This window comes from Podarcis bocagei (genome assembly GCF_964188305.1).
Source record: "Podarcis bocagei genome assembly, chromosome: 2".
Taxonomy (NCBI): Eukaryota; Metazoa; Chordata; class Lepidosauria; order Squamata; family Lacertidae; genus Podarcis; species Podarcis bocagei.
In genome coordinates, this window is record NC_138126.1 from 92526062 (window position 1) to 92550050 (window position 23989).

The 23989-nt window shown below is 42.4% G+C and overlaps 1 protein-coding gene across 1 annotated transcript in view; it reads left to right on the top strand.

Annotated features, from left to right (window-relative positions):
• The first annotated feature begins 2735 nt into the window (after window positions 1-2735).
• Window positions 2736-23989, top strand: part of LOC308581484 (uncharacterized protein) — a 38358-nt gene continuing 17104 nt past the window's right edge. The window contains exons 1-9 of the mRNA XM_081183894.1: window positions 2736-3013; window positions 5967-6129; window positions 7337-7486; window positions 7966-8126; window positions 10196-10372; window positions 11295-11436; window positions 13679-13866; window positions 14370-14511; window positions 15239-15423. Of these exons, the coding sequence (XP_081040020.1) occupies window positions 2846-3013; window positions 5967-6129; window positions 7337-7486; window positions 7966-8126; window positions 10196-10372; window positions 11295-11436; window positions 13679-13866; window positions 14370-14511; window positions 15239-15423 (1476 nt within the window). The 5' untranslated portion in view covers window positions 2736-2845. The remainder of the gene's footprint in view (window positions 3014-5966; window positions 6130-7336; window positions 7487-7965; window positions 8127-10195; window positions 10373-11294; window positions 11437-13678; window positions 13867-14369; window positions 14512-15238; window positions 15424-23989) is intronic.

The window sequence follows — 23989 nt, forward strand, 5'->3', positions numbered from 1 at the left end:
TGGCCACACCTAGCACTTCCACACAGCGCAACACATTATTCCAATGCCTAACCGCCACCCGAGCCAAAGGCTCGCCGCCAATACCCTCAAAGCTGCAACCAATCCCAGATGCTTTTAATGACACTAGCTAACCAAAAATCATTCCCCAGGGGCGAAGGAAGGAAGAATGAGGCCGGGGGAAGGCTGGCGCTGCAGCAAAATGCTGCTGAACACGCCCCCACCGTGGTCCCCGGTTGGATGGCCACCGAGGGGGCGTGAGCGCCAGCCAGGTGAGTGGGCAGCAGGGGGCCACGCCCCCTGCTAGCCGGAGCTCGAGCCCCGGCCACAACCCCTCCCCTCCCCTTCGGGGAGGAGAGTCTTTGTCCACTGTTCACAACTTTGCACTTTGACTCTCACCATTGGGAGACTCCAGAAAAGTTTAACCCAGTCATTTCTTGGAGGAGAAGGGTCAATTCCAAATAATAATAATAAAAAATGCCTTCATGCCTTTTTTCTGCCGGTTGACCTGATGGGCCCAGGTTCTCATGTTGTCCGATTGGGGTTGGTGGCCTATGTGTGGGTGGGATTGGGGTGCTGGGAGAAATCTGGTGGTTCTAGGACAGGCATAGGCAAACTCAGCCCTCCAGATGTTTTGGGACAACAACTCCCATCATCCCTAGCTAACAGGACCAGTGGTCAGGGATGATGGGAGTTGTAGTTCCAAAAAATCTGGAGGGCCGAGTTTGCCTATGCCTGTTCTAGGAGATAAATAAGTGCCATTAAACTAGCTCTTCCAGTCCCTCACACTCACAGTTCAGCTCAAAATTTGTTAACTGTTACACGTGTCTCAGGAAATCCACACATATGTGTGCTGTACACATGAGCTTTAAGCATTCTTGCAAGAGGGAAATCTTTTATGTGGTGCAACCATGTCCCACCCTGGACAAGTATCTACATTCTGAAAGGCTTCCAACACATATAAAAAGCTATACAAGTCTGCTTTCAGATGCCTTCTAAAGATTGTAAAGTTACATCTCCTTGACCCAGGGGCCTCCACAGTCATTTACGGACTCATTGTTAAAACTGTGTTCATGGAAGACAATCTTACTCTGCTAAGATTGATCACCAAAGAAGAAGAAGAAGACCTCATGTGTCCCAGCTAGGGGCAAGGGGATGTATGCCCAACTAGATGGCCCCTCCTCTTCGGGCCTGGGGTCTAGCAAGAAAAAGCATCCAATTAAGAAACCAGCCACTGACCGTTGTTGGCAGAAAAGTTTGTTACCTGATGTCTCCCCTGACTTTCTCCATCTTCATACTATCAAGGACATCCTTGATTTCTTTCAGCTGCAAAGGCTTGCCATGGATTTAGTTTGCTGCAGATCTAACTGCTGAAGAACCAAATGCAGAAATAAACTTTAGCATTCACAGATCAAGGTTACTTTTCTTTCCTATACAACAAAAAATAATACATTAGAAACTCTGAATTTATTTCGTCAGGTGTTGCATGTATTTGATTGAATCATAGACTCATAGAATCATAGAATCATAGAGTTGGAAGAGACCACAAGGGCCATCGAGTCCAACCCCCTGCCAAGCAGGAAACACCATCAGAGCACTCCTGACATATGGTTGTCAAGCCTCTGCTTAAAGACCTTCAAAGAAGGAGACTCCACCACACTCCTTGGCAGCAAATTCCACTGTCGAACAGCTCTTACTGTCAGGAAGTTCTTCCTAATGTTTAGGTGGAATCTTCTTTCTTGTAGTTTGGATCCATTGCTCCGTGTCCGCTTCTCTGGAGCAGCAGAAAACAACCTTTCTCCCTCCTCTATGTGACATCCTTTTATATATTTGAACATGGCTATCATATCACCCCTTAACCTCCTCTTCTCCAGGCTAAACATGCCCAGCTCCCTTAGCTGTTCCTCATAAGGCATCGTTTCCAGGCCTTTGAACATTTGGGTTGCCCTCCTCTGGACACGTTCCAGTTTGTCAGTGTCCTTCTTGAACTGTGGTGCCCAGAACTGGACACAGTACTCCAGGTGAGGTCTGACCAGAGCAGAATACAGTGGCACTATTACTTCCCTTGATCTAGATGCTATACTCCTATTGATGCGGCCCAGAATTGCATTGGCTTTTTTAGCTGCCGCGTCACACTGTTGGCTCATGTCAAGTTTGTGGTCAACCAAGACTCCTAGATCATTCTCCCTTAATCAACAGAGCATTATTCTGACTTTTTTGAGGATGAAGCTGGTGTATGCAGGTGTGTGTGTTGTGTTTGTGGGATGGTGGTGATAGTGGAATATGTGTTCAGGCTATCAACCTCCACCTTTCCATTTTCATCCCAAACAACTCTCTCCTGCTGACTTGCAGATAAAAAGTTACATTGCTGTGAGTACACCAAGAAAGGCAGCCGGGAAACATCTATCATCTATACCTCACTCACAGTTTTAATGTGGCATAGATAGATAGATTGATAGATTATAGATATAAGTAAAGTGTGTTTAAAGGTGCATGTGCAGATTCAAAAAAGAAGGTAAACATCCTCCCTGCAGCAGGTAAACACACCTTTTTACTGACTGGCTTCTCAGATAGCATATATTTGCCAGCAGCCTCCATGTACTCTTATCTCTCATGTGCCCCAGAGGGTATTCCTCTTTTAATTCTGAGTCAAGGTTAAGTTCAATATATATTAATGAATAACTCTCCTTGTTAATTATTAAAGGCCACATTTAAAAAATGAACACCAGAAGAGCAACAGAGATAATCCAAAGTCCGAGTTGGGTTGGGTCTCCAGCAGGCAGCTTTCTTCCACCTTGTCTTTCTTAAGTATTTTCTTAGATTTCTGACCAAAAGAACACAGAGAAAAATGGGGGTGGAAGCTCTGCTGCTTCTCAGCCTCCTCTTCACCTTGCTCTTGTTCTCCGTCAAAATGTACAAGAAGAAAGCCCAACTACCTCCAGGGCCCACTCCTTGGTTTCTTCTGGGCAATCTTCTGCAGAAAGACGTCCTGCCTCTGAGCAGAAACTATGCAAAGGTAAGTCCACCTCTTGGAGACCACTTTCACTTTTCATTCGTGCCGTAAAGCAGATTTGGCTAGAATAAAAGGACAGAGAGACAGGAAGGCACAAAGTTAATTTCTCCCTTCTTTAGTCTGGGTATGCCTGATTCTATCTGCTGCTTTGAGGAGCCCAAATATTCCTGCATCATAAGTGAACAGATGGGAAGTAATAAAAGGAACGTTTCCCATTCTCTTTGTCTCTTCCTGGAAGTGCTGCCTTGCTGAGAGGCTGCAGAGAGCACCATCTTTCAGAACATACAAAGAATCCTGAGGGACTAGATGAAAGACCTATCCATTCTCCAAGGTGTACACTCTCCTGCAATTCTGCTCTGCACCCACCCCCTGCCTTAGCAGTCAGTGTTTATTATTATTGCTGCTATAGATTTTCATGGATAACAAAGGAACATATTACGCAGTGGTGTAGCTATGGGGGGGTAGCCAGGTCCCCCCCAAGTGATGCTTCCAGGGGGCACCATTGAGGATCCCAAACTGTAGGTATGTGTACATAAATGGGGGCGGGGATATGCCAAACTGGGTCTTTGACTAAGGTGAAATAAAGCCTAGTTTCGCCCCTGCATAATGTCTCTGTTTTCAGTTAGTAGAGCCCTATCTACAGGTCAGTAATGCTTGGTTGAGACATTACTATCATAGGCATTGTGAGGTTGGGGGAGGAGGGAGGAAGAGGTGGGGAGAGAGAGGTGGGACTAATGATCTTTCGAAGGGTAGTAATGATATTTGCATCTTTTGCATAGTGTATGTGTGGGGTTTTGTGTTAGCATCACGTGGATGGTTCTTGCATCTACAGTGGTACCTTGGGTTACATATGCTTCAGGTTCCATACACTTCAGGTTACAGACTCCACTAACCCAGAAATAATACCTCGGGTAAGAACTTTGCTTCAGGATGAGAACAGAAATTACTTGGCTGTGGCAGCGGTGGGAGGCCCCATTAGCTAAAGTGGTGGTTCAGGTTAAGATCAGTTTCAGGTTAAGAATGGACCTCCAGAACGAATTAAGTACGTAACCAGAGGTACTACTGTATTCATTTATTTCTTTTTTGTTGGCAGTGAAAGAGACTGGTTGGTTGCATTTGGTTGATTACAGTGAGTTTTCTTTGTGTGTGTGAGAGAGAGAGAGCGTGAGGGGTTGTTGGGTCAAATTAGCCATATCGATTCGTATGCTGTTGGGTGTGTGTGTTATGTTGCTGTCTTGTTAGCAATTAATGTTCAAAGGCATACTATGTGTCATCTGCAGGTAATGTATCGCCATCTTGCCTAGCAGCCATTGATAGCCTTATTTGTCTAATCCACTTTAAAATCTGCCCAAGTTGATGACCATCCAGACATCTTGCGGTAGTGCTGCCTCTGAGAAGGAGCTCTTTGTGCTTATCCTGATTGTCCCACCATTCCGCTTCACTGGACCAGGAAAGCAAACTAGTGTTCTTACCCCACACCATGATAAATTGGATTCACCTCTGTTATGTCTCCTCTGCAGTAGCAGAGTCCACACTATCTTAATCTCGTGACTAGTTTAGCCCTCCTGATCAGGTGCATCTGACTTGACTGAGACACATGACCAGTGTCAATAGCCTTGCTACACAGTTATTTTGATAGCCTCCTATGATGCCCTTGAAAAAGTTCAGTGTATTGTTCCATAAACATCCATAATGATTGACAGACTGTTTGCTCTTCCTGCTCAGTTCCTGTTGGATCAGTGCCCCCTGTATTAAACTTTAAACTTTAATGGAATACCCAGTTCCTGGAGGGGCAGGTGATGGCCGCACCTCCCCTCCCCACAATCCAACTGAGCCAATGCCTAACCGCCACCTTACAAGTTGTGACGATTTGCTAAGGGGTAGGTGAAAACCAAATGGCTAAAGCCAATCTGCCAAATGGAAAAATTCCTACCCAGCCCCTGTTCCAAAACAGGCGACCCAAACCAAAGCAAGGCCAAGCGACTCTAACTAAACAAGGGAGGGTGGGCGGGTGTTCAACAGTGCAAAACAAGTGCCACTCCTTGCATCACACTGCTGTTTTTAAAGCCCCTGGGATCACGCCACCCACTGGCTATTGGCTAAAATCGCCTGGTGTGATCCCAGGGGAATGGCCAGGACTTCTTGCTCCTAACCCCCCCCCCCATTTTAATGCTATCAGGTGAGCTCTTGGGTCCCGCATGCAACCAGGACCCTCTGTTATGAGGATCCCATTACTAAACCCTTTTCTTCAGTTACTCAGATATGTCTGACCACCACACCCTTTTGCTTTCCAATAGGCTCTCTTCACACAGCTCCATTCCAATTTAAAATGTGCAGAATCTCATCTTGCTGCCCTACTTCTTGCTGATAAAACAATGAACAGGGTGATGATACAATGACTACTGCAATAGACACAAGATAATATCACCAAGTCAACTATCTGTAAACAAACAATAAACATCCATAAAAATTGCAAAAGCAGTTTCTTTCTCAAATAGGTTTTATCTTGAACTATTGCAAATGCAGTAATAAAGAACACTTAGCCCCTGGGACTACCAAATCATCGGGCCAATTACCTTCAGTTATCTTGGTTGAATTGAAACAATGTTAGTAGGTGGGAGGGGAAAATTGCATAGCTAGGTCAAATAAAAATAGGCTTTTCTGCTTCGAGAAAGAAAAGTGTGGGACCTCCTAGCTAGAGCAACACTTTTGGATTGTGATTAGTTGAGTAGTGCAGAGAGCTGATTGAGAGAAAAGTATCCAGTACTCCTGGAAATGGGAGAGTGTGTGGAACAAAAAAGACTATAGCTTTGAGATTGGGGGGATTTAAAAATAAATTGCTGGGTTTTCACTTGGTAGGGATAAACCCTGGTTGCCATAATGGGCCAGTCACCACTGATATATCCAGAACAGGTGTTGCCTAATAATCCATGCATTTTTAAAATTCTACCATCAGCTCTATGATAAATGGGGTCCTATCTTTACTGTCTGGCTGGGTCCCAAGCCCATGGTGGTACTCTGTGGATACGAAGTGGTGAAAGATGCTCTGTTGGATCATGCTGAAGAATTTGGTGGGCGTCCTGCCTTGCCTTTCAGTAATACAGTGAGCCATTTTAAAGGTAGGTAGGGGTTCTGTGCTTATTTGTTTATTGCTTCCATTTTAATGGGAGAAGCAGACTTCATTTTCAGGGGTCTCCAAGTAGGAATAAGCAGACATCGAGCCCTCCCTTTTTCAACCTCAGGTGGAGCTAGATGTTACCACAAAAAGGAGTTTGCCACCCAAAATAACAGCCCTGAACTGAATTCTTCCTTTACTGTGAGGGATATAAAGGTAAAGGGACCCCTGACCGTTAGGTCCAGTCGCGGACGACTCTGGGGTTGCGGTGCTCATCTCGCTTTATTGGCCGAGGGAGCCGGCGTACAGCTTCCAGGTCATGTGGCCAGCATGACTAAGCCGCTTCTGGTGAACCAGAGCAGTGCACGGAAACGCCGTTTACCTTCCCGCCGGAGCGGTACCTATTTATCTACTTGCACTTTGTGCTTTCGAGCTGCTACATTGGCAGGAGCAGGGACCGAGCAATGTGAGCTCACCCCAACATAGGGATTTGAACTGCCGACCTTCTCATCGGCAAGCCCTAGGCTCTGTGGTTTAACCCACAGTGCCACCCGTGTCCCGTGAGGGATATAGTCAGTCTCAAATAACCAACATGCTTAATTCTAAATGCATGAAGGTGTTAAGATCATAAAGTCAGCTGTCATGCCAAGCTTAGCTAGCTCAGCTTGGAAGGAAAGGCTACCAAACTCTTTGTTCTGCCCCATCCCTTACCACTTATAAGCATATAGTTGGGAAAATTTGGAAAGAAGTTAGAAGGGCATGTTTTAAAGGTCCAAAAGCCTATTCCCACACTTTAGTTTGCTGCAAGTTTTGTGATGTTAAATCTCTGCTGGGGCTCTCTTACCAAAGAGTACTTGCCCCAAACCTTGATCTAGGCATCCAGGAAATTCTCCTTTTTATTCTTTTACCAAATCCAACATTTTGCCCATAACAGATATTTAATGAAAGACGTGATATGACATGACCCATAGAAGAGTTTGCCTGTCCTCTCTCCTCCAGCACCATTTAACAATATGGAGAAACGACACAACATGTTCACGCTATAGTTCAGCACTGTTATTATGTGATAAAAAAGTTACATACAAACCACCCATGGCTTGATTCAACTACAAATGGAACTATAGTCTGAATGGACAAAGTGCCACAATGTAGAAACTTCTTGCTGAGAAAACTTCTTTCTAAGGGAAGGATCTTCACCTGTTTGCTTTCAGGACTGTCCAGCAGATCTGTGAAAAGATGGAAAGAGCTGCGCCGATTCACACTCAGCACCCTGCGGGATTTTGGAATGGGGAAGAAAGCGATGTCCGTGAGGGTGCAGGAAGAAGTTCTCTGTCTGGTGGAGGCAATGGCAACCGCAAAAGGTCTTCCCAAGTTATCCTTATTACAAACACAATTTTGAAGTCCTTCAGGGCAGGAACAGTCCCAGAAAGTGGGATTTCTGTTAGTTATGTCACAGGTGTTCATGAATTTATTCCTATTAAAGAACTTGGCTGAGTTGTAAGGTACACCTTGAATGCACCAAGCTCTGTTTGTGCAGGGAATTCTTGACCACACATATGGGGTAGCACATCTTCCTCCTTTGGGGAGTCCATAATGTTATCCTCAACAGTTAAGCTGCACTTACATCTTGCTAAATAAAGGGAATACAGGAGCTGCTGATACTATCATTTCCATGTAAAAGGAACTTAATCATCTTTTAATATAAGGGAAATACAAAATGCACCATGTGTCAGGTTCAATTGTGCAAGGAATTCTGGTTTACGTTATTCTGTCGTGCAGGCAGAGGGAGAGAATATCCACCTTGCCAAACTCTATTGACTGTGTCCTTTTGCTCCTGCAGGGCAGGCCTTTGATATAAGAAAACACTTGAGAACTGCTGTTTCTAATGTGCTCTGTTCTGTTATCTTTGGGAGTCGCTTTGAGTACAAAGATCAGGTCTTCCTGGAGAAGCTGCATATCATGGAGGCTTTTGTGGGCTACCTTGTGAGTTATATGGGACAGGTATGTTGTTCCTTCTTACAAGTATATCCCATGGACCCAGAACCTTGGTTCATCTTAGTGGACATGGGCCTGGTATAAGCCAGGTGCACCATGGGGTATATTCCCCTTTACCTTTTCCACTTTCTCTGATCCTTGTCTCCATTAAATTCCACATGACACAAATCACATACATCTTGGCTTTAATTGCAGAGCATCAGCAAATTAACCACTCAAAATATAGACCTAGAGAAATTCTTCTGTAGGCATGTTGGTGGAGCACTTCCCCGGGTTAGCGGTGAATTTTCCCAGTTATTCATTATCAAAGGATTGCTTATCTAAAGGGTTCTAGTTATAGGTAGGTAGCTGTGTTGGTCTGCCGTAGTCAAAAAAAAAATAAAAAAAATTCCTTCCAGTAGCACCTTAGAGACCAACTAAGTTTGTTATTGGTGTGAGCTTTCGTGTGGATGCACACTTCTTCAGATACACTGAAACAGAAGTGCTACTGGAAGGAATTTTTTTTTATATCTAAAGGGTGTGAAGACAGTCAGAGCTGGGCTGAATATCTGCTTGGGGCAGGGGAAATGAGTTTGAAACTCGGACACTCCCCTTTCCCAGGGAGTATAAGGAAAATGTTCTTATCTGGGCTTTTCTTCAGCCGGAACTCAGTGAAACTCAATTTTGGCACCTCTCAGGTGCATGCTATTGTCATTCTAAGAGAACAAGGGAGGTGTTCATGGTGAGTTCTGGTGCCTCTCTTTCTAGAAAAATGGCACTGATTCTTATCATGGATTGCCTTTCAATTGATATCGCTAAAAAGCTTCCCTCACAACTATGAGGTTATCCACACCTCAGATTGCCCCACCACTTTCCCCCAGGAAAACCCATTGTTTGGTACTGAATTGGAACAAACAGCAATCAGGTTTTCTGCAGACTGCTGTTTGTTCTGATTAAGCACTAAAGAGCAGGTTTCCTGGGGGGAAGCAGCAGGGCAAAGGCAGAACCACTCAGACCTGTGCCTAGAAAGAAAGAATGGGCCGAGTGCAAATCTGCTTGGAGCTGTGCTTTCTAGTCATAAATAAGTGGAAGTGTGGGAGAGACTGGGCAATTAACCCTTTGTTTCTCTCTGGTCTGTCTGAGAAGCTCAGCATGTGAGGACGTATGGGTTGGTTGCTACAAGCTCAGACCGCATGGCTCTTACAAGCTACTCTTGAGTTCCTTGTATGCCAGTGATTGAGCCTGGGCCCTGCTCCATGCAAACCTGGGGCTCTGCCACTGAACCTGTCTCCGTAGTGTTCCGGTTTCTAGTCTACTCAGAGTTAATATGTATGGTACATGTATCAACTAAGCACAGAAACATTCAACCAGGGGTGGTGCATCCCATTTCATGACTTGAGACAAAACAAGGTGAATTCTTAGCCAGCAGAGAAAGGAGTGGGGTGGGCAGGACATATAAGGAGGGTACCCTTCAAGTACCACCTGAGGTACCTGCTTCATTCCACTTCATGGATGGGCCAGACCGGCATACAAGGTACAATTAAGCTAACATTATTTTTTTTAATGAGTCTTTGTTGTAGAAACATCTAGAACCTATTTCTACATTATTTTGTTTCAGAGAATAAGCAGGACAAAAAATAAACAATGCATTTGCTTTTTAAAAAACAATGTTTTATTTTACAATTCACAGTAGGAAGTCAATTAGGGCTGCGATCCTAACCCCACATACCTCAGAGTAAGCCTAGTTTAATTCAGTAAGCCTCATTTCTGGGCAGGCATAGTTAGGATTTCTGCCTCAGTGGATATGGGCAGGATCTAGTGATAATGAATATGTAAATATAGTAGACTGTAAATAAAGGAGACCGAGAAGAGGAGGAGGAGGAGGAGGAGGAGGAGGAGGAGGAGGAGGAGAGAGGATTTATTTACAATTGTTTGTTTGTTTATTAAATTTAAATCCTGTCATTCCTCTTGAAGGAGCCATCGATTGCAAACATTTTGCAGTAGATTTCTCCAACATCCCTAAATCCATAGACTCAGCAGGCAGTTCTAAAATGATAAATTCAATATACAGTTGTTATGTATTGTTTCTGTTCCAGGTTTATAATGTGTTCTCGAAAATAATGCCTTACCTGCCTGGACAGCACAAAAAGATTTTAGGAAATTTTGAAAAAATGTATGCTTTCATCAATGAGAGGGTGGAATCCCACAAGGAGACTCTGGATTATCAGGACCCCCGTGACTATATTGACTGCTTCCTTATGAAGTCGGAGAAGGTAGGAGGTTATATAATTACCCTTCTCCACGCTTCTGAGATGTCTCTTGTTTGTGCCTACATTTGAAAGTGTCTCACATGGCTGCTGCCCTCCCTCATTCTGATCCTGCATTCTGGCTGTGGTGGTTGGCCATTGTGATGATCTCCAGGCTAATCTCAGGTTTCCCTCAAGTTTATTTAGACATCAAACCAAGCAGCAGGAGAGCAGCTGAAAAAATAATGCCCATCATTATAACTATACATGGGATTGTTTTCTTCATGGTTCTATTATTTGGTTTTCAGTTATCTTTTTATTTTCAGCATTATAGATATGCTACAATAAGCCATGCAGGTTTTGTGTTCCTTCTGAGTTACTGCATGGAAAAGACTGAGATGTCTCAGACCCTCCAGAGTTTGACATTCTTAATGTCAGGTGGTGCATTCAGACACAACAATTATGATTTACTTTTCTTAATTGCCAATCAGGTCAGCTTGCCTAATGCTTCAGTTTCCCCGATGGCCTCCTTCAGCAACACTTCTGGATCAGCAAGTAGATTGAGTGGATTGGATTGACCATTAAATGCCACAAGACCTTTAGCATCATTTGAAAATCTGATCTTACTTACAAATGAATATACCCCCCCCCAATAAACACTAGATCAAATAATTAATGAGTTATTTGATAGAGTATAGTAGTTTTTGGGGGGCAGGTATATTCATTTGTATGTAATTGGAGGATGCAACTCCATGAAACAGCACCCCTTTTTGTAGAGAAATGTCCCTGAATTCAATTAAAAAACAACAACACTGTACTTACACTGTAATAAACCATGCAAGTATTGTGCTCCATCCAGTTACTGCATTTATTGAGATGTCTCACTTCCTCCGTCTCTCTTTCAAATAGACGTTTTAAATTCTTCTCTTTTTCCTTTCCCTTTTTACAGGACCAAACCAATCCTGAGGCCATCTACACCAAAGAGGAGCTTATTGTGATTGTGCAGGAGCTCTTTATTGCTGGGTCATTGTCCACAAGTGAAGTTTTGAGCTGTGCCCTTCTGGTGATGGCTAGATTGCCACACATCCAAGGTACGTAAATTGCCCCAAAGACTGAAAGGCTCTGCCTTTCCAAGGTGGAAAGGGTAATAGTAAAGAGAAAGAAAAAACAAAAAAACATTAAAACTGCACAGTCAGTACAACTTGCTCACAAAATGTCTTCTCCTAGGTCCATGATAAAGGTTTCCATTAGGAAACCTCCACTTTTATTTTTTATGACTATTTATTTTGGATAGATTTTGAGGATAATAATAATAATAATAATTTATTATTTATACCCCGCCCATCTGGCTGGGCTTCCCCAGCCACTCTGGGCGGCTTCCAAAAGAATATTAAAATACTATAATACATCAAACATTAAAAGCTTCCCGAAACAGGGCTGCCTTCAGATGTCTTCTAAAAGCCTGGTAGTTGTTGTTCTCTTTGACATCTGGTGGGAGGGTGTTCCACAGGGAAGGCTCCACTACCGAGAAGGCCCTCTGCCTGGTTCCCTGTAACTTGGCTTCTCGCAGTGAGGGAACTGCCAGAAGGCCCTTGGTGCTGGACCTCAGTGTCCAGGTAGAACGATGGGGGTGGAGACGCTCTTTCAGGATTGCTTTGTTTTTTATGTTTTAAAAAGTAATACATGTTGGCAGATGGAGCACATAAGGATAATATTTCTGGAGGAGACCAAACAGCCCATCTATTCCCATACAGTGGTACCACGGGTTAAGAACTTAATTCATTCTGGAGGTCCGTTCTTAGCTTGAAACTGTTCTTAACCTGAGGTATCACTTTAGCTAATGGGGACTCCTGCTGCCGCCGCGTGATTTCTGTTCTCATCCTGAGGTAAAGTTCTTAACCTGAGGAACTACTTCTGGGTTAGAAGAAACTGTAACCTGAAGCGTTTCTAAACTGAAGCTTTTGTAACCTGAGGTACCACTGTATTCCGTGTCCAAAAGTGATTAGAGAGATGCCTCTGGGAGGTTTTCAAACTGAGCATTAACGGAATTTTCTGAAAAACGTGATATGGAGCTGATATCTATGGATTTCTAAAATTCCTGTCTGTCTCATAGATCTCAGTGAGAAGTGCTCCACTTTCGAGGTTATAAACACTGCAGACGCTATCATATGCATATTATAAGCATATGCACTCCAATTTTCCGAAAGTAACCAGCACATAAATAAGGAAGCTACATCAATGATATAATTTATGAAAAATTGATAAAATTCTCATAAATTAATACGACAATAGAGTACCGTCCTCCCAGAGTTATGTCCTTCATGTTCTGTCTTCCTGGACACTGATGTTTATCTTTCCCTGAGGGAAAAGGGCATCTTCTCATTCACCTCAACTCCACAGCACTTCACTCCAGCGAATTTGGCACTCAGGAACTAAAACTTACATTCCTTTATAAAACACATACTTCAACAAAGAAGGACCTTACCATGTAATGAATAACTGCACCTAAAACTTTAAGGAAACTTCACTACTGAGCTATTCTTAAGGGTTCACAGCCTTACACAAAGGAGAACAGGTTATTTGCTCATAATGCTGGCTGCTCCCTGCCTCAGCTCTTGTTAAAATGATCTAAAGCAGTGGGTTACATTTGCACCAGCCCCTTGGACAGATGTAGCCACTGGATACCAGAGGCGATCCTATCGGAGCCCAACTCCGTGTATGAATCAGTTTTAAATGGTTTCCTCCTCCATCCCTCAAAGCAACAGTCCTCCTAGTCCCTGGTATTCAGACGTTAGACTCCCCAACAGAGGTTTTCATTCTGATTGTAATGGCTCCATGAATTTGTCTTCTGGCAGCAAATTATGACTTTTAAATATGCATCATGTAAAGAAGAACTTTATCTTTTCTGCCCTGAGCCTAATGCCTGAGCCCTTGCCATTGTTGACCCTGATTTACTACCCCAGGACTCCTTTTTTTGGGGGGGGAGAGTGGGATATAAGTTTAATGAATGAATAAAAGGTATTGTGTGAGGAGATTGCATAAAGTTTCCACACCATTTATTCAACATGTTTTGCATGACTTCATGAACATCTCTAAGATAAAAAGCCCACATCCTTTAGTAACCTAAGGTGATCCCCTTTAGCAAAGGGGGCAAAAGCCGAATTCCTTTCATCTTTGCATGCCATCTTTAAAAATGGGCTCCTGTCAGGATGCAAATTCATGTAAGTCAGTGTTACTTTTCCTTCCGGTTGGAGAATGTTGAAGGCTATCACTATGTCAGAGGAGAAGTAGTTTCAGAATTCTGGAAGTAGAGCTGAATTTTTTTTCTTACAGAAAAAGTTCAACAGGAGATCAATGATGTGGTAGGTGCCAACCGTATCCCTGGCATGGAAGATAGGGTGAGGATGCCCTACACCAATGCTGTTCTCCATGAGGTTCAACGATATCAAAAAGGGAGCCTTGAGAGCATCCCGCGTGCAACAACACGTCCTACAAAATTCCGGGGCTATCTTATCCCCCAGGTTTGTGTCACATGTGAAATGATCAGGTTACTGTGGAGAGGGGGAGGGAGGGATTTACCATCCCACCAATGACTTTGGCCTGCCACAGTCCCAGCCAGTGCAGAGACAAGATATGCTGATTACAACCTCACCCCCCCACATTCATGGTGATTTTTCAGAATGCTGTGCAATGACTTGTTTCTATATATGACAACCAACTTTAGGAATCAGTCTCTCCCATAAGATGGCTGCTTCTTATGTATATGACTCTGGAAAACAACAAGCAGCATGTCAGCTAATAATATACTGACAGTATTTTTATAACACTATACTGTATCAAAATTATGAACAGAAGGCATATAATATGTGCATGGAGTCACGAACTTATTAGAATCAGATAAATGTCCCATAACCAGGAATGGTAGGATTGGTAAGTCACTGTCAAAGATCACTGAAACAGAGGCAAAATGTCTTATGTTTATGAAGCTGAAACAAATAATGAAATCTGTATCTTCTCCCTGAAGGGCACAGCAGTCTGTGCAGAGATTTCAACTGCGCACTTTGATCCGCTCCAGTGGGAGACTCCAGAAGAGTTTAACCCGGGTCATTTCTTGGATGAGAAGGGCAACTTCCGGAACAGGGCTGCCTTCATGCCTTTTTCTGCAGGTGACTCTATAGACCTAGATTCTCATATTGTGGGGTTGGGTCCAGCAGCTGGCATGTGGATGGGTGGCCAGTTGGACTCCAGGAAGTGATAGTGCTGCCAGGAGATAAGTAAGAGGTTTGGGGAGGGATTGTCTACCCACAAGACATTTCTCTCTGCCTCTGTCCTCCATTTCCTGCATCTTGAGCAGAAAATTTGTAAGCATCAGCCTGAGGAAGGGACAGTTCAGTTCCCAACTTTTGGACCACTACCTACAGGAACCACTTGGGCTCTGTGTTAAGAAAGAGAGTTGGCATGATGAAATGAGAAGAAAGAGTAACTCACACTCACATAATCTTTTATATTTCTTTGCTCTGAAACTGCTTATGTGTAGCTTTCAGCAAAGATTTACACATACACACAGACGGAAGCCACATTATTGTGTTTTCTGGCAGGAGAATAAGCCAAGCAGTACTTTAGTGTTATATAACATGCTCAGAATAGAAGTCCACCAATCAGCCAAAGAATCGAGAAAATGACATGAGACCAATATCTCCAAAAACATACTTGCCTGAAACACTTCACCTTCACATCACAGTGGAAACAGAGAATTGCAGGACCACTTGAGAAATGGTCTCACTGCTGTCTTTCTTATGCAGTTCCATTATTTCAAAATGTGTTGGCTGAGTTTCTTGGGCACTATATAGGTCTTTGGTGACTGATGAGCACTGCCCCCTTCTTTTCACCCAGGAAAACGGGCATGCCCAGGGGAAGCCCTGGCTCGGATGGAGCTGTTCCTGTTCTTCGGTGCTCTGCTCCAGAACTTCACCTTCCAGCTGGTGGGAGATGCCAAAGACAAGGATATATTTACTTTGTATGAGGACACTGGCCTGATGAAAGGAGACTTGCCATTGAAATTCATTAGACGTTCAATATGATCCAGTGACAGCAACTAAGCAGAATGGATGGTGCCAGTGCCTCTCAGTATATTGAGTATATACTCAGTATATAAGTATATATCTCAGTATATAAGTATATCTCAGTATATAAGTAGGAATAATATGATTATTGGGAGATCTGAATCACACAGTACTTAGAAAAACTATATATTCCAAACTATAGCTCACATCATGCTGGCTGGGGCTGCTGGGAGTTGTAGTGCAACACTTGGAAAACACAACTGAGCCATTTCTACATTAGAAGCATCAATCCAGAAATAAGTAGTGATAGATACAGTAAAAAGGGCAAAGATCAATAAAGCTTTGGGAGCAGATGGAATCTCAGTGTTATGATCTTTAGGAGTATGTTAGCACAACAACTTTCTAAAGTGAAGAATGAGATATTACAAATGGGTAAATTGAATTCTGTAACAAGTCTATAACAATAGCATTTTTTAAAAAAAAAATCTAAAAAGGATCATAATTAAAAATCATATAGATCAAGATGGATTTTGCATAATGAAGGATAATATTAGGAAAATATTGCAGCAGCTCAACTGGTCACCTTTATATACAGCATCTATTCCTTATTGGTCTCTACAGCCACAGCAGGTGCTGTAACCCTCCAGTGGTTTGACTTCACCCACAAAGTTGCACTCCTCCATTGTCTCCTGAGACAGACGAATGCCAACAACTTCATTTATGCATGAAAAACAAATCTTGAACAAGTAGTTACGTTTCCAGATGCAGAAAAAGCATTTGATAATATCACACGTCAGTTTCTCGTTGAAGGTGTTTATAAAGCTTCACAACAAATTGCTGCCAACACCTGTATCTCTTCCTCTCCCTTTAATTTGTTGGTAAAATGGGATGAAATTACGGGCATAGTAGACCCTTTGAGGGGCATGAAACTTGCCACATATTAGATAAACGGGTGCAAGAAATCTTGGACTATGATTTTTTAATGGTTTAATGCCCTTCTTTGTTGATACCTGTGCACACCACCTCACTTGGCATCTGAAACAATTTGCAAAAAGAGCATCCCCTCATAAAGAAGAAGCTTCCTTTGCTCTTCCAGGGAGGTAACAGATTTTCACTTTCGTACACAGTTTTTATCTCTCTCTCCATTTCCCCACCAATGGTAGCCACACTCCTTCAAGCCAGCACTGTATCAACTTTGGACTTCCCTAACATTCCTCAGTTCTACCTATGTTTTTCTTGCATCTTCTGCTCATCACTTGCTAAGTTGCATATAAGAACCCTCCTATTTCTGCCTTTTTCTGGATTTCAGTCCTAGATCCACTTTGAATACGGTTTGTATAGTCAGTATTATAATGTTACACCCAATCTCTGAGCACCAGGAGTTTTCAGGGGAGCCAGCTATTTAATGAGCACTCACTCTGATTTGTTTGCATCACATACTTTTTTTTTAGCACCATGAAACTGGCTCTTCCAGTTCCTTACACTCTAGCTCAAAATTTCTTTAACTGATATACATGTCTCTGAAAATCCACGTGTATGTTGCCTTGGACACATGAGCTTTAAGCATTCTTGCAAGAGGGAAGTCTTTTATGTGGAGCAACCATGTCCCACCCTGGACAAGTATGTACAAGGAATTCAAAATGTACCAGAAACAAAGCCAACTACCACCAGGTCCTACTCCATTGTCCTTTGTGGGGAACCTCCTGCAAATAGATTTCAGGCATCTGTCCAAATCATATCAAAAGGTAAGACACACACATACACAACTTCCTGGCATTCTCTCACTATTCCCTATTTTTATTTTGGATCATACAATTGTTTGTTGGTGTGGAGTGTTGCTGGGTTTCTTCTTCTTGTTAAATTAAAATAAAACATTGGCAATATAATGTTTTGTAGGGTTTCAATGAAAGTGATATTCGGGGAGTCCTCATCAGATTTCATGTAAATTGTTTGCTATAGGTTTGCTTAATTTTATTTTTTACATGAGTTCTTTTTTTTAAAAAAAATGTTGGGCTCAGTAAACATATTTATATACACCTGCTGACTTCTTCCTTTCTTTACTGTATACGAGCAGCATACAGTATACAGTGTGTATTGCTTATATATGGCATGGAAATTAACCTGAGGCACCCTAACTTTCCATTTTCTTGCCACTTAGTGCATGAGTGAATTTGCAAGTGGTTTAACTCTTCTCAAATAGAATAATAATGAGAACCGTAGGTCTTCTGGAGCATACTGACACCCCATAGGTCACTTGAAAAACTGGGCTATTGTGACAGTATCTATTTGTTACAGTATTGGGTTAAAGAGTCTTCCTGTATTAAGGTGAGCAGTTATAACTGGGGTACCAAGTAAGCCCCTTCAGCTATCAGGCTCCATCTGCACTATACGTTTAAAGCATTATTATGATGCTTTAAACAGTCATGGCTTCCCCTAAAGACTCCTGGGGAACTACAGTTTGGGTTTTTTTATATAAATTTTTTTATTGGTTTTTCACAAATTATATAAACACAAACAGTACACAATACAAACATACAAACACAAAAACAAACATGCATAATTTCAAATCCTTTTTTTCTTAAAACTTACTTCGCCGACTTCCCTGTACCTCCCCTTTCTGCATCCCAATTCTCAAATTTGTTTCAGCAAATCCTCCCCCTTAATTATATCTAATTTTTCCTTATTCTTTTCTTTTACTTGAGGGGGGAACTACAGTTTGTTAAGGGTGTTGAGAGTTGTTTGGATATTCATATTCCTGTTACACAACTACCATACCCTGAGTGGTTTAACAATCAGTCCCTCTTCCCAGAGAACTCTGGGAATCTGAGCTCTGTGAGGCGATATACATTCTGATTCCATACATGTTTTCTCACAGAGTTCATTGGTGCTCACTCTCGAGAAAACATGCATGATAGAGCACAGTATTGCAGCCTAACTGTGCATATGCATGCCTATCCAAAAGGAAGTCCCACTTAGTTCACTTTGCTTACTCGTAGGAAGCAGCATGCAGGTTTGCTGCCTATACCTCCCATTAAAGCATGCTAAAATCACAAACATTTTTTAGTAGTAGTCTTTTAAGGCAGCTGCCTAATGAATCATACACCTCCATAGTACTTTCCTCAGCTCACCAAGCAGTATGACCAGATATTCACTACCTGGATAGGATCAAAGCCTATGGTGGTGCTCTGTGGATACGAGGTTGTGAAAGATGCTCTGGTTAGTTATGCTGAAGAGTTTGGTGGGCAAAGTAGCCAACCAAAAATTTAGATGAGTGTATGATGATTTCTCCCTTCTGTTTCATAGAATCATAGAATCATAGAATCATAGAATCATAGAATCATAGAATCATAGAATCATAGAATCATAGAATCATAGAATCATAGAATCATAGAGTTGGAAGAGACCACAAGGGCCATCGAGTCCAACCCCCTGCCAAGCAGGATACACTATCAGAGCACTCCTGACATATGGATGTCAAGCCTCTGCTTAAAGACCTCCAAAGAAGGAGACTCCACCACACTCCTTGGCAGCAAATTCCACTGTCGAACAGCTCTTACTGTCACGAAGTTCTTCCTAATGTTTAGGTGGAATCTTCTTTCTTGTAGTTTGGATCAATTGCTCTGTGTCCGCTTCTCTGGAGCAGCAGAAAACAACCTTTCTCCCTCCTCTATGTGACATCCTTTTATATATTTGAACATGGCTATCATATCACCCCTTAACCTCCTCTTCTCCAGGCTAAACATGCCCAGCTCCCTTAGCCGTTCCTCATAAGGCATTGTTTCCAGGCCTTTGACCATTTTGTTGCCCTCCTCTGGACACGTTCCAGTTTGTCAGTGTCCTTCTTGAACTGTGGTGCCCAGAACTGGACACAGTACTCCAGGTGAGGTCTGACCAGAGCAAAATACAGTGGCACTATTACTTCCCTTGATCTAGATGCTATACTCCTATTGATGAGGCCCAGAATTGCATTGGCTTTTTTAGCTGCCGTGTCACACTGTTGGCTCATGTCAAGTTTGTGGTCAACCAAGACTCCTAGATCCTTTTCACATGTACTGCTCTCAAGCCAGGTGTCACCCATCTTGTATTTGTGCCTCTCATTTTTTTTGCCCAAGTGCAATACTTTACATTTCTCCCTGTTAAAATTCATCTTGTTTGTTTTGGCCCAGTTCTCTAATCTGTCAAGGTCATTTTGAAGTGTGATCCTATCCTCTGGGGTGTTAGTCACCCCTCCCAGTTTGGTGTCATCTGCAAATTTGATCAGGATGCCCTTGAGTCCATCATCCAAGTCGTTGATAAGGATGTTGAATAAGACCGGGCCCAAGACAGAACCCTGTAGCACCCCACTAGTCACTCTTCTCCAGGATGAAGAGGAACCATTGATGAGCACCCTTTGGGTTTCAGACCCTACAGATTGTGGACAGAGTGGAATGTTTTAGAAAGTGGCAGAGAGACATTTCTAAATTTGTCTGGCAGGGCAAAAAGCCCCGAATAAAATTTAAAATACTAACTGATGTTAAGGAGAGAGGGGGGTTTGCCCTGCCAGATTTGAGGCTGTATTATGAATCCGCAGCTTTCTGCTGGCTGAAAGATTGGTTGCTTCTTGAGAACACTGATGTCCTGGATCTGGAAGGGTTTAACAATGCTTTTGGATGGCATGCATATCTGTGGTACGACAAGGTAAAAATTCATAAGACTTTTAAGAACCATATTGTCAGAAAAGCAGTGTTTAACGTCTGGACAAAATACAAAGACTTATTAGAAAACAAGACCCCAAGGTGGCTGTCACCAATGGAAGCCAAGGCTCAAAAAAGACTCAATATGGAGGCCAAATGGCCGAAATATTGGGAAATATTAGAAAGGGAAGGAGATACTTGGAGATTGCAGAGTTTTGAGAAACTAAAAGATAAAGTGCGAGATTGGTTACACTATGCTCAGATCAGGGAGGTTTTCCATTTGGATAAAAAAACAGGTTTCCAGGTGGAAAGATCGAAACTAGAAACAGAATTGTTAGAACCCAAGACCAAGGTACTCTCAAAAATGTATAACTTGCTGTTGAAATGGAATACTCAGGATGAAACGGTTAAGTCAGCTATGATAAAATGGGCACAGGACATTGGGCACAATATTATGTTTACAGGGTTAGCTAAAATTATGAAAAGGAAAGATATGAAAGATGTTTGGAGAGTGATGAGGGGAGGAGAGAAGAAACCATCTTGAGGGGCTGGGAGCTGGGGGCACTGTCATACGCCCCTTCCTCCTGGGCCGTGTTCAGAAAGTGGTGGTGGGGGATGAGTGTTCAGACCCCTAGGCTCTCACTTGTGGGGTGCCTCAGGGTTCTGTCCTCTCCCCCATGCTTTTCAACATCTACATGCAGCCACTAGGAGAGATCATCAGGGGGTTTGGGCTGGGTGTTCATCAGTATGCGGATGATACCCAGCTCTACCTCTCTTTCAAATCAGAACCAGTGAAGGCAGTGAAGGTCCTGTGTGAGTGCCTGGAGGCGGTTGGAGGATGGATGGAGGCTAACAGATTGAGGTTGAATCCTGACAAGACAGAAGTACTGTTTTTGGGGGACAGGAGGCGGGCGGGTGTGGAGGATTCCCTGGTCCTGAATGGGGGTAACTGTGCCCTGAAGGACCAGGTGCGCAGCCTGGGAGTAATTTGGGACTCACAGCTGTCCATGGAGGCACAGATCAAATCTGTGTCCAGGGCAGCTGTTTACCAGCTCCATCTGGTACGCAGGCTGAGACCCTATCTGCCTGCAGACTGCCTCGCCAGAGTGGTGCATGCTCTGGTTATCTCCCGCTTGGACTACTGCAATGCGCTCTATGTGGGGCTACCTTTGAAGGTGACCCGGAAACTACAACTAATCCAGAACGTGGCAGCTAGACTGGTGACTGGGAGCGGCCGCCGAGACCACATAACACTGGTCTTGAAAGACCTACATTGGCTCCCAGTACATTTCTGAGCACAATTCAAAGTGTTGGTGCTGACCTTTAAAGCCCTAAACGGCCTCAGTCCAGTATATCTGAAGGAGCGTCTCCACCCCCATCATTCTACCTGGACACTGAGGTCCAGCACCGAGGGCCTTCTGGCAGTTCCCTCACTGCGAGAAGCCAAGTTACAGGGAACCAGGCAGAGGGCCTTCTCGGTAGTGGCGCCCTCCCTGTGGAATGCCCTCCCACCAGACGTCAAAGAGAACAACTATCAAACTTTTAGAAGACATCTGAAGGCAGCCCTGTTTAGGGAAGCTTTTAATGTTTGATGTATGACAGTATTTTAATATTTTTTTGGAAGCCGCCCAGTGGGGCTGGGGAAGCCCAGCCAGATGGGCGGGGTATAAATAATAAATTATTATTATTATTATTATTATTATTATTATTATTATTATTATTATTATTATTCATTCTTCTCACCAATGCATAAGTCCTACTCAACGATCAATTACATCTTCGCTTCAAAAAACTTAATATCTAAAATAATGAATAGTGAAATTGGAATAATAAAGATAACCGAGCACGCATTAGTTAATATGGCATTAAAAATAAAGAAAAATTATAAGGAAGCCAGAAATGGAGGCTAGACATGAGGATCTTCAATAACAGTCAAACAGTAAATAAGATAGGGAAATAATTATTAGACATATGGGAGATTGATGAGAAGGGGCAAAGTACTCAAGCAATAATATGGGATACAATGAAAGCAATGATGAGGGGAATTAGTATTTGGGAATCTAGTAAATTGAAAAAACAACAACAAGACATTAAAAAGTTAGAGGAAGAAATTAGGACACTGGAAAATCAAAATATTAATGATAAAGATAAAAGAAGTTATGCATAATTGCAGGTAAGACAGGGAATATGCAGGAGAAATGATTTTGAGGAGATATAGAAGGTGTTTGTAGAATTTGTACTGTTAAAACAGAAAGGGATCAAACCATCGCAAGAGGTGTTGAAATTTGGGGAGGTTGGATAGTTACAACGGAATGATCTCAGTGGTGGGGTGCACATTTTTATTCTTACTTATTTATGATTATTACTTTGTAAAAAAAATAGTTATAAGTTTAATGTAAAAAAAAAAGACTTCATAAAATGTTGCTCCTTTTGACCCCTTGCTCATCCATCTGTGTGATATTAGAAAGGTACAGTAGCCCTAGACTTCAAACACATAAAGAAGATTGTATGTAGCAGATCCAGAATATTCAAATCACAAAAAATGACTGTTTGGCTAGGGAAGTGTGGTCTTTAAGCTTAGCAAAAACTTCCCATTTAATTTAATTTACCCAGCTTTCATAATTTTGTTTTCTATTAAGTTGGAATGATTTATTTTAAAACCCTCCATTTTGAATGGATATAGATGTTTATGAACCCTGTTTTCCACATAACACATTTTTAAGGCTGCTATGTTTTGGGATGAGTACTACGACACACACTTCTAAAATGGCTGTTAAATTGTGAAAATATCTGACACCCAATTACATTGGGTTGTAATTCAGGGGTCAGCAAACTTTTTCAGCAAACTTCCCTCAGACCTTGTGTGTGTGTGTGGGGGGGGTGGACTATTATTTTTTTTTAAAAAAAATGAACGAATTCCTATGCTGCACAAATAACATTTTAAATAAATGTTGCATTTTAAATAAAAGCACACATTCTACTTATGTAAAAACACCAGGGAGGCCCCACAAATAACCCAGAGATGCATTTTAAATAAAAGGACACATTCTACTCATGTAAAAACATGCTGATTCCCAGACCTTCCAAAGGCCGGATTTATTTATTTTTTAATAATTTTTATTAACAGACCAATCATATCAAATCAAATCAAATCAAATCAAATCACATAAGTTCCGAATTACAGAGCCTAATTTTGAATTTTTGTTGGGGGTACCCATATTTCAAGTTCCGAAAGGGATCCAATCCTCTTGTTGCTGCTGCTTTAAAAGTCCATAAATCTGTCCAAATAATGTTTAGAATTCTGTCCAACCCTTTCTTGCTGTTTTCCACATCTCTTCTAGTTGTTTTCATATATTTTTCCTTTCTCTTTGTCTTTGTGGCCTCTGATTGTCTCCATAAGCAGGTTGAAACAAATTTGTATTCCTGTGTGGATTTTTCCGTTCGTCCAAGAGTCATATTTCAGACAGCTGAAGAGTCATATTTCATCGCTTCCATAAAGAAAAACATTCTTGCTGTCTACTCATTCACTTTTCACAGGTCTGTCCCTCTTTCTCAGTCCTCGAGGAGGTTCTACCAGGAATCCAATATGAAAACAAAGCTTCCTCCTCCCGATCATGAATCTTTCGACAGGACCTGTCAAAATGGCAACTCCCTTTTTGTTGCTGCGCCATCAAAAGCCCTTGTTCTTTTTCTCGATCTCACAAGCCAAACTTTTGGTAGTAAATCATTTCCACACAGTTTTTAATCATCCTGCTTAGGTCGGTTATGCGGCGGTTCTTTTTGAGGAGGGGTTATTGGTTAATCACATAGAAGAAAAGAAAAAAGTCCCCCCCCCCAGCCAGTCCCGCTCCGGCATACTGAACCTGGTGTATTTTCTTCATGTTGTATTCCGTTAAATCCAACCTGTT